This window comes from Camelina sativa, chromosome 7 (assembly GCF_000633955.1).
Source record: "Camelina sativa cultivar DH55 chromosome 7, Cs, whole genome shotgun sequence".
Taxonomy (NCBI): Eukaryota; Viridiplantae; Streptophyta; class Magnoliopsida; order Brassicales; family Brassicaceae; genus Camelina; species Camelina sativa.
Genome location: NC_025691.1, coordinates 8251659 through 8262346, shown reverse-complemented (window position 1 = coordinate 8262346; position 10688 = coordinate 8251659). Strand labels below are relative to the sequence as shown.

At 36.6% G+C, this 10688-nt stretch overlaps 1 protein-coding gene across 2 annotated transcripts in view; it reads left to right on the top strand.

The window, feature by feature from the left end:
* The window catches only part of LOC104700725 (protein NUCLEAR FUSION DEFECTIVE 4-like), a 3771-nt gene continuing 1958 nt past the window's right edge, over positions 8876-10688 (top strand). The window contains exon 1 of one of the 2 annotated variants that reach the window (XM_010416288.2): positions 8876-10518. In XM_010416288.2, coding sequence (XP_010414590.1) covers positions 9143-10518 — 1376 coding nt within the window. In that variant the 5' untranslated portion in view covers positions 8876-9142. Of the gene's footprint in view, positions 10648-10688 lie in introns of both variants that reach the window. The other variant, XM_010416287.2, reaches the window with a different exon arrangement.

Below are 10688 nucleotides of genomic sequence, written 5' to 3'. Positions count from 1 at the left end.
GTGCTAGGACTGCCTAGAACCAAGAGAAGTAGAGATTCTGTCTTTGTGGTTGTTGATAGATTTTCTAAGATGGCACACCTCATTCCATGTCACAAAACTGATGATGCTTCAAACGTTGCTGATTTATTCTTTAGAGAAGTTGTTCGATTGCATGGCATGCCTAGAACTATTGTTTCTGATAGGGATACTAAGTTCTTAAGCTATTTCTTGAAAACTTTGTGGTCTAAGTTAGGGACTAAGATGTTGTTTTCAACAACTTGTCATCCTCAAACTGATGGACAAACTGAAGTAGTGAATAGAACTTTGTCTACACTTTTGCGTGTTATCATTAAGAAGAACATCAAATCTTGGGAAGATTGTTTGCCTCATGTTGAGTTTGCATATAATCATTCAGTTCATTCTGCTACTAAGTATTCCCCTTTCCAAATTGTTTATGGTTTTAACCCTTTAACACCTTTGGATCTAATTCATTTACCTTTGAGTGAAAGAGTTAGTATGGATGGGAAAAAGAAAGCTGAACTTGTCAAGCAGATTCATGAGAAAGCACGACTCAATATTGAAGCAAGAACAAAGCAATATGAGAAGCAAGCAAACAAAGGAAGACGACAGCTGGTTTTTGAAGTGGGAGATCTATTATGGATACACTTGAGAAAGGAATGTTTCCCAGCTGAAAGAGAGTCTAAACTAATGCCAAGGGTCGATGGTCCATTCAAAGTCTTGAAGAAAATCAGTGACAATACTTACAAGCTTGATTTGCAAGGTAAGTACAAAGTGAGTTCCATTTTTAATGTTTCTGATTTGGCTCCATGTGTTGCAGATGGTCCAGATTTGAGGACAAATACTTTTGAAGAGGAGGGGCATTATATGATAATGGAAAGCAATGAGGATGATCAAGTGGAAGCTGAGCTTGTTCCTAAGGATGCTATGCTTGTACCAGTTGCACCAATGACAAGGGCAAGGACCAAACAGCTTGCTGGAGCTGTTCAGTTGATATTTGAAGATATTTGGAGCAAAGAGAACATGGAAAATTGTATTGGGGATGATATCTATCAAGTCCAATCCACTTTAAGCCTAATACAAGCTCAAGAAAGCCCAAAATAATCACTTTATTTTGTGGTCAAAGAAGAGTGACGAAAATAAGAGATACATGCATCAAGAGTCACTTCGGAAACATGCACCAAGAGTTGGGTCTTCATTCAATTTAGTATCTTTAATGTTTTTAGTTTCAAGAATAATCAATACTTGACTTTGTGACCAAGTTTTCTATCCCTATATAAACACATGTAATCTCATTTGAGAAATCATTCAATCAAAAAATCTTTTATCTTTTATTTGAGAGTGGTTAACTCCTTTGTTCCTTTGGAACTTGTTCTTTCTCCTTAGTGGGTTACATCAAAGTGTTTTCGGTATATCAAGTGATTCCGCCGCACTTGACGTTGCCATTCATTAGCTGAGGATTGAAGAGTATTTTTAAGAGAGCCTAAGGCACAAGATTTTCGGGATTCGTCTCACGCCTTTTCATCTGTCTCCACGAAGCTTCTATCTAAAGTTCCACCGCCTTGCTTTGTTTGGTTTGTTTTAAGAAATTTTGGGGCATAAGGATTTTCGAGTTCATCTCACGCCTTATCATCCAGCTTCGCGAGCCATCGGAGTTCTAGAATTATCAGGAAGAGTGGAGATTCCCACCGATTTCATAGTCATTGACATGGATAAAGAACCAAAAGATTCATTAATCCTCAGAAGACCATTCTTGGCAACAGTAGGTGTGGTGATAGATGTGAAAAAGGGACAGATCAGCATTGAGCATGGAGAGCACATCAAAAAGAAATTTGACATCAAGAATATAATAAAAAGGCCAACCATCGATGGTTAGGTTTTTTCCGTTCAAACGATGCCAAGGATAATCAAGCATTGCCAAGAAGTTCACATTGCCTTTGCTGTAGAACCAGGACAAGAACCGGAGAATCCGTTGAGTAAGTCTGCTACAATGGAGAGGATTCTAAAATCTCTCCATCCCAAAAACAATGCTTGAAAAGCATGAAAAGTCAATCTTAATGACTTGAAACAAGCTCACTTGGGAGGAAGTCACAAAGGTATCTTTTAATCTCTTCTTATTTAAGTATAAGATACTTTTACCATCTTATTTTGTTTAATTTGGATTTTACAATAGTTTTATGTTTCTCTAAGTTTCTATTAAAAGAAAAAAAAAATAGAAATTTTGGGGAACCCGAGGCGCATGATCGTGTTCCTACTCGGGTGGTGAGTAGTGTCCGAATTCCCCGAAACCCTAATCCACTCTCGGTGAAACCATAGTGGCTGCCTCTTCTATTTAAAGGGACCAAACCTCTTTTCCCCCAACATCACAAACCGATAAGCCCTCAAAACTCTTTAGATTCCATCTTTCTATTTTTCTCTCAAAGTTGAGTATTCTAAGATTTTCGATAACTAACCCTATTGATCTCGAGTTTAGCTTTTCGTCTTCTCAAGGATTCACCTATGGCTCCGAAGATCAGAACCTACAAGAAGAAAGGAACCACTTCTACCTCCACCGCTTCCTGAACTAGAGAAGGGAGCGACCTTGCTCGTGATCCCTAGGGACGAGATAACGTTTCGCATACCCTACCTATGAGTGGACGTTTCCAATCCTCCACTTGATGCTCAACCCGAGCAGATATTCGAGCACCCGATCGTGTAGACACCCGTGTTCGCTCACCGAGCCAGGTGGCGAGTGCCATCCGCAGATCTACACAATGTAGGGACCTGTCTACGTTGGAGAGAACAGTCACTAATCTGATGGAAGTCGACTCAAACGCCGACGGAGGAAGACCGGAGGAGAACTAAACCTCCTACTCGAGAAATAGAGCCCCGGTCGTGAGGGGGAGAGGCCGGCTTCCGAAAAGGCCAAGGAGGTGGCCGAGACAGCGGCGGAAGAAGAAGACCAACACACGGATGGTGAGAGTCCTGACCAAGAGGAGGAGCAGCGACAACGTACCCGGATGGCGTCTAGGAGTTTGAACCAGAAAGAAATCGAAACACCGGCAAAGCTATTCAAGGTTCTGCGAAAGATGAGCTTTGTTGGAACCCGCTATCCCCACCGAGAGACGATGAAACTGCTAGGGATCGCAAGAGAAGTCGAGTTTCTTTTCGACATGTGCCACCTGGGCAAGCTTATGCGGATTAACCTAGAAGCTTATGAGGAGGAAACTGTTCACTTCCTCGCCACCCTACAGTTGCACTACTTTGAGGACCACGCGAAGCTGCTACCCGATTGAGGGATCGGGTTCATCACCTTCTCAGTGCGCAACAAGGAGTATCGCCTTACCTTTAAGGAGATGGAGGAGATGTATGGTTTTAGGGCTGGTCACGGGGAAGCTGCAGTTCTTGATCTCAGAACTGAAGCTTAGAAAGACTATTGATATGCTCAAATTAAACCTTAGAGCTACTCTCTCAAATTAAGAGATCATTGTAGTACTTAGGGGTCAAATTCCACAAGGACTCTAGATTACACAATAAATTATAGGGTTTTATGATTACGCTAAACAGGTTGATTTAAATTAAGAAAAACAATGCAAAATATTAAACAAAAGCTGTCAAAATTCAAGGGATTAAAAATCTAGGTCAAGGGAATTTCTCAGGAAATTACAGAATATTAAATCTATAAATAAATAGGATTCAAGCAATTAAAATCAGATTTAGAACTCTAAACACAACTGTAAAATAAATTAGTTCTCACTACAAATATTATCTAAGTTTTAAAACCCGAAAATCCAAATCTCTTTGCAAAATTCAAGTTAAAAACCAGCTTTAAAAACAAGTTTAGATTTGTTCACAAATTACTAAGTCAAATCTCTTTGCAAGAAGTAATTTTGCTCATCAAAGGTTTTATCAGGAAAATCAATTATATTCTCATATCAATTTATTTTCCTAGGTTATTAATTCTAGGTGATCAATCAAGAATTAATATGAAGAACAACCAAAGATGAAGTTGGCAGAAGATAATAAATCCTAAATAATAACAGATCTAATAAACCATAAAAACCCTATGAAAACCTTGAACCTAATAGGAGATCTACTCAGACATGATCAATGAAACAAAAACCATGAATAAAATAGATATCATTAAGAAATTAAAAGAAGAAGTAAAAGAGTTATGAATCTTCTCTGAAGGAGTTTTAATTCTTCTCTCCAAAAGCTCTCTCAAAATCTCTCAGGGTTCTCTCTCAAAAGTTGCAGGAAAAAATAAAGCTTAACCCTAAACAATGACCTAGAAAACCTAATTATATTCCTAAATCACGTTCAGAGACTAATGATGCAAATATGAAAAATTTGGGACAGATTTGTAAATTTTCAAAACTTGGACTTCTTGTGTCGGCTTACTAGGGTGTCGACTGACACCAAGGGTGGTGTCGATCGACACCATCACTCTTGATTGTCTCCAAGTTGATTTCCTTCAGTTAAATGCTCTGAAATGTCCCAAATTACTCCAGTTTGTTCCATCCATGCCAAAATCCTACAAAACCTGTAAATACTCACAAAGAACCTAAAAACACATCAAAAGACTGTAAAAGACTCATTATATCATGGTTAAAAACCACAAAAACCATGATATATCAATGGTTTACACAAGGGGACCGGAAAACTAGCTTCTTCCATACTTCCATGGTAATTAGGCGAAGATGGAACCGGATTGAATGTCTTAAGGATGATGGTGGTCGCTGGTTGAAAAACCCGCAAGAGTTGGAGCAACTAGTGTTTAATTACTATAAGAGACTCTACTCTATGGATGATATTGATCAGGTGGTTGATAAGCTTCCTACAGAGGGGTTTCATACTTTGTCTAGTGAGGAGCTGAGGATGTTGAGTAAGCCATTTGTAGCGTTAGAAGTAGTGGAAGCTTTAAACGGTATGAGACAGTTTAATGCTCCTGGTCCATATGGTTTTCAGCAAATGTTTTTCGTCATAGATTTTGGGATGTATTTGGTGAGTCTGTGATTCGGTTTATCCAAAAAAAATTTGTGACTGGAGAGGTTTAAACTGGGATGAATGATGCACTTGTTGTCTTGATCCCTAAGGTCGGGTCTCCTGAGAGGATCACACAATTCAGACCTATAAGCTTATGTAATGTTCTGTTTAAAGCATTGACAAAAGTTATGGTTTTGCATTTGAAACCAGTTATGTCCAAGCTAATAGGACCATCGCAATCTAGTTTTATACCAAGGAGATTGAGCATTGATAATATTGTGGTGGTTCAGGAGGTTGTCAACTCCATGAAGCGTAAGAAGCGCATAAAGGGTTGGACGTTCCTTAAGCTGGACTTGGAGAAAGCTTATGACCGCATATTGTATGTTACAAATATATTCTTTACCACCTCCTAGGGAAATATCTATATAAACACATTAAACCAACTATTATATGTCTATTTATTTTTACTTTTGCATAATTTCTTTAATCACTAAAATTGTTAGTTCATGAAACTTCTCGTTTAAAAAATATATTACATAGTATACTAATCATTGATGTAACATCACAATAGTGTATGACCAACCATGGAGAGAACCTCGGTTCCGCCTTCCTCCCTTATGGATAGAACCTTGGCTCCTCCTTCCTCCTTTGGTAAGATAACCTTGCATGCGTCCAACCTCTTCCACTATGGAGAGAACCTTGGCTCTGCCCTCCTCGTGTGTGGAGAGAACGTGTTGACGTCTTTTAGCTATCTCAAAGTGGCATGCTCCAGCAACTAATAAAACTAAAAACTCTTTTCCAACGTCACAAAATCTTTTGATAGTAACTAATGTTAAATTTCCCAATGTATTCATGGAAGTGTCTTTGACACATCATGATGTAGTCTCTGTCCTGAGCTCCTATGGTTCTATCCAAAATGGTTTATGTTTTTCCAATCTATCTATCTATATTTGTTGTAAGTTTGTGTTTGATTAGCCTATTTTATCCAACCATTGGGTTGATAAGGTTCCACTCTTTATCTCCCTTTGGGATTGAATGAAAGGTAAATATTATGTTTGCATAAAAAAAATGACTATGACCAACCAATCAAGGTTGTGAAATTAGAAGAAATTAATTTGACATAATTAAAGAAATAATATAAAATTATAAGCACGGTAATATATGAATCTCAAATCAATGATGAAAATTTACTCATACTTAAAATTAAATATAAGTACATAATGTTATAATTTCAATTTTTTGAAAATTTATAATCTCCTTATAATTATTTTTTAAACAACTGTTTCATTTTTGTAATTTTTTATAATTATCTTTTTACATTAGTAATATTGTTTTAAACAATTTTTTTTTGCGATAATCTCAAATCCTTCCTATTAAATATTAACTTTCACACTTGTCAATATCTCAGATTAGTAACTTTACACGTGTCAAAATCTGTAAATTCGTGTCAAAATCCTGTAAATGTCTAACTTTCAAAATCCAATTTTATATACTAGATAAAGACCCGCCCGATGTGCGGGTTTAAAGTTTTGTAAATAAAATTAAATTAAAATTTGCTGTACGTTATTTATAAATTTAATTTTTTAATAATATATTGATTTATATCTATTTACAAATCTTTTATTTATATTACCATTAAAAGCGTATTTTTTACACCTAAACATATTGTATGTTACAAATATATTCTTTACCACTACCTAGAAAATATTTGTATAAATACATTAAGCCAACTATTATAAGTCTTTTTACTTTTATTTTTGCATAGTTTTTTAATTACTAAAATTATTGGTTAAAAAAATATTTAGAATAAAAAATATATTACATAGAATACTAATCAATGATGTATCATCACAATAGTGTATGACCAACCATGGAGAGAACCTCGGCTCCACCCTCCTCCCTTATGGAGAGAACCTTGCATCCAACCTCCTCCACCATGGAGAGAACCTTGGCTCCAGCTTCCTCCCTTGCGGTGATAACCTTGCGTCCAACCTCCTCCACCTTCCTTCATTGGGGAGATAACCTTGCGTCCAACCTCCCCCACCATAAAGAGAACCTCGGCTCTACCCACCTCATGTGTGGAGAGAACATGTTCACGTCTTTTAGCTATCTCAAAATGGCTTGCTCCGACAACCAATGAAACTAAAGACCCTTTTCTAACGTCACAAAATCTTTTGATAGTAACTAATGTAAAATTTTCCAATGTATTCGTGGAAGTTTCTTTGACACACCATGATGTAGCCTTTGTATCTAGAACGCTCCGAGTGCCACCTTGCTTAGTGAGCTTCATGTCCACTCTCAGTCCATTGGCCCACCTTCCTCAGTGGGCCGCACGTCTGCTCCTGGCCCACCCATATCTGCCGGCCGGTTTATTACGTCCTGGAGGCTTTAAATACTTGTTTACCGACCCTATAAATCACCATATGATATTTCTCTGTGTTTTGTCCTTACTCGCACAGTTCCGACAATCACTTCCCGAAAGGTCACTCATCCTGAAACTACTCCAGCTAAAGCACGCTTAACTTTGGAGTTTTCTCAGGACCATTGATCGAAAAGATAAGTGCACTTAAGTGACATAGATGGCAAAATGAATTCTTTTAAACATATCCGCAAACCATGGTGTCACAGTTCCGAACTCCTATGGATCTATGAAAAACAATTTATGTTTTTCCAATCTATCTATCTATATTTGTTGTAAGCTTGTGTTTGATTACATATTTTATCTAACCATTAGTTTGATGAGTTTCTACTCCTTACCTCCCTTTGGGATTGAATGAATGGTAACAATTATGTTTGCAAAAAAAAGGATCTATGACCAACAAATCAAAGAAATTAGAAGAAAATTAATTTGACCTAAATAAAGAAATAATAGAAAATATGATAAGCACGATAATATATGAATCCCAAATAATTCAAAGGTGAAAAGATAAATTAAATAAAACAATCTAAAAATACTACATTAAAAAATTTTAAATATAGTAATAGAAAAAAAAGACGCATATATTAATGTTTTTTTGGGTCAATATATTAATCTTACCTATTTCAAACTATAAAAGGAGAAAGTAGGAGAAAATTTTGGTTTAAAAAAATAAGACAAAGCTATCTTTCCAATAAAAAATTTTACCAAAAGAACGAAGTTGAAAGCAATATTTTTGAATAAATTCTTTCGTTAGATGAAAAATAAGAGACTATCTATGTTTATATAAAAGTGAGTATTTACAAAATTTAGTATTAATAATTAACTGTATATTTTCCTTAATCCTATTTCTAATCCTTTGTAGAATTAATAACTGAAAATTAAAAATAAGTAAATAATGACATAATGTTATAGTTTTCAATTTTATGAAATATATATATATATAATCTCCTTATAACTATTTAAAAAAATTGTTATTTTTTGATAATTATCCTTTTACATTATTAATATTGTTTAAAACAAAATATTTTATTTTTTTATTGTAATCTCAAATCTCTCCTATTAAATATTAACTTTTACACATGTAAAAATCTCAAATTAATATATATTTGACACATGTCAAAATCTTGTTAATGACTAACTTTCAAAACACAACTTTATATAATAAGATAAGATTTAATGTATCATTTAATATTATTATTATTCATTTTATCTGATCCTTTTTGTGTTTCAAAATTCTTATTTAAATTCATATGTGATAAAGAAAAAGTTAAATATAAATAAGACTGAATTAAATAGGTTAAATATCATTCATACTTATTGTACTATTAGGTGGATACTCTAATTTTTTTGTACTATTAGGTGGATACTTGATTTAGATAAATTCAACTTTTAATGTTAATCTCTTTATCTTTCGGACAGTGATTAATTTCTAACACAGAGACAAAATTAGAAAAGACAGATAGAATGGTCAATCTTTTTTTATCTTTTCTGAGCCCAGATAAAATGGTCAATCTCCTTCAAACTTTCCGACAATTAGCTCTCTCTTCGATACTTAAGATATACTACAAATTCCCCTATTCCTCTGATCTACTTTATAGCCCTGAGACTCTCTTTCTGTATCTTTACTCATTCATCTCTCTCTCTCTCCTTAGTTTATTCTCTTATTCTGGATCAGCCCAATAGTTTTCTCCTTTTCTCAATCTTATAAGATTCAGTTTCACAGAGATCTTGATAATATAGCCTCACACTCTGGTTTCCAAGATGGGAAACGACGAGACCGTACGATTCTTGATCCACCTATTCAATGGAAGATGGTTCATGGTGTTTGCTTCTTTCCTCATCATGGCTTGCGCTGGAGCTACCTATCTCTTTGGGACTTACTCCAAAGATATTAAATCAACACTTGGTTACGACCAGACAACGTTAAACCTATTAGGTTTCTTTAAAGATCTTGGAGCAAACGTGGGAGTCTTATCCGGACTCATTGCTGAGGTCACACCGACTTGGTTCGTTCTTACCATTGGTTCGGCGATGAACTTTGTAGGTTACTTCATGATCTGGCTTACCGTCACGGGTAAAGTCGCGAAGCCGAAGGTTTGGCAAATGTGTCTTTACATTTGTATTGGAGCCAACTCGCAGAACTTTGCAAACACAGGAGCTTTGGTTACTTGTGTTAAGAATTTCCCTGAGAGCAGAGGAGTTATGCTTGGTTTGCTTAAAGGTTACGTTGGGCTAAGTGGCGCAATCATGACTCAGCTTTATTTTGCGATCTATGGAAACGATTCCAAGTCTTTGATTCTGTTGATAGCATGGTTGCCTGCTGCGGTTTCTCTCGTGTTTGTGTATTTGATAAGAGAGAAGAAGGTTGTGAGGCAGAGGAATGAGCTCAGTGTGTTTTACCAATTCCTTTATATTTCTATATTCTTGGCTTTGTTCCTTATGGCAATGAACATTGCTGAGAAGCAAGTTCATTTCTCCAAAGCCGCTTATGCGGCAAGCGCTACGATCTGCTGTGTTTTGCTCTTTGTGCCTCTTACGGTTTCGGTTAAACAAGAGATTGAAGTTTGGAACATGAAGAAGTTGCCTATCGAAGAACCGAGTGAGGTCAAGGTAGAAAAACACAAGAAAGAAGTTGATCTTGATCAGGACAAAACCGCCAAGGTGGATCTAGAAGAGAAGGAGACAAAATCTTGTTTCTTGACGGTGTTTTCTCCACCGCCAAGAGGGGAAGATTACACAATACTACAAGCATTATTGAGCACCGACATGATAATCCTATTTGTCGCGACATTCTGTGGTTTAGGATCGAGCTTGACAGCCGTAGACAACCTCGGGCAGATAGGGGAATCCCTCGGCTACCCGAACCACACGGTTAGCTCTTTTGTGTCTCTTGTCAGCATATGGAACTACTTCGGTCGAGTTTTCTCAGGTTTTGTCTCGGAATACTTGCTTGCAAAGTATAAATTACCACGACCGCTCATGATGACATTAGTCCTCTTATTGAGTTGTGCTGGCCACCTTCTCATTGCGTTCCCCGTACCGGGCTCAGTATATATCGCGTCGATTCTAATGGGATTCTCTTTCGGCGCACAACTTCCTTTGCTCTTTGCCATCATCTCAGAACTTTTCGGGCTCAAGTACTACTCTACATTGTTCAATTGTGGACAGCTTGCTAGTCCCCTCGGTTCATACATCCTCAACGTTCGTGTCACGGGAATGCTTTACGATAGAGAGGCCTTGAAGCAACTAGCAGCCCAAGGGCTAACCCGGAAAGATGTAAAGGACTTGACTTGCTTAGGAAGTCAAT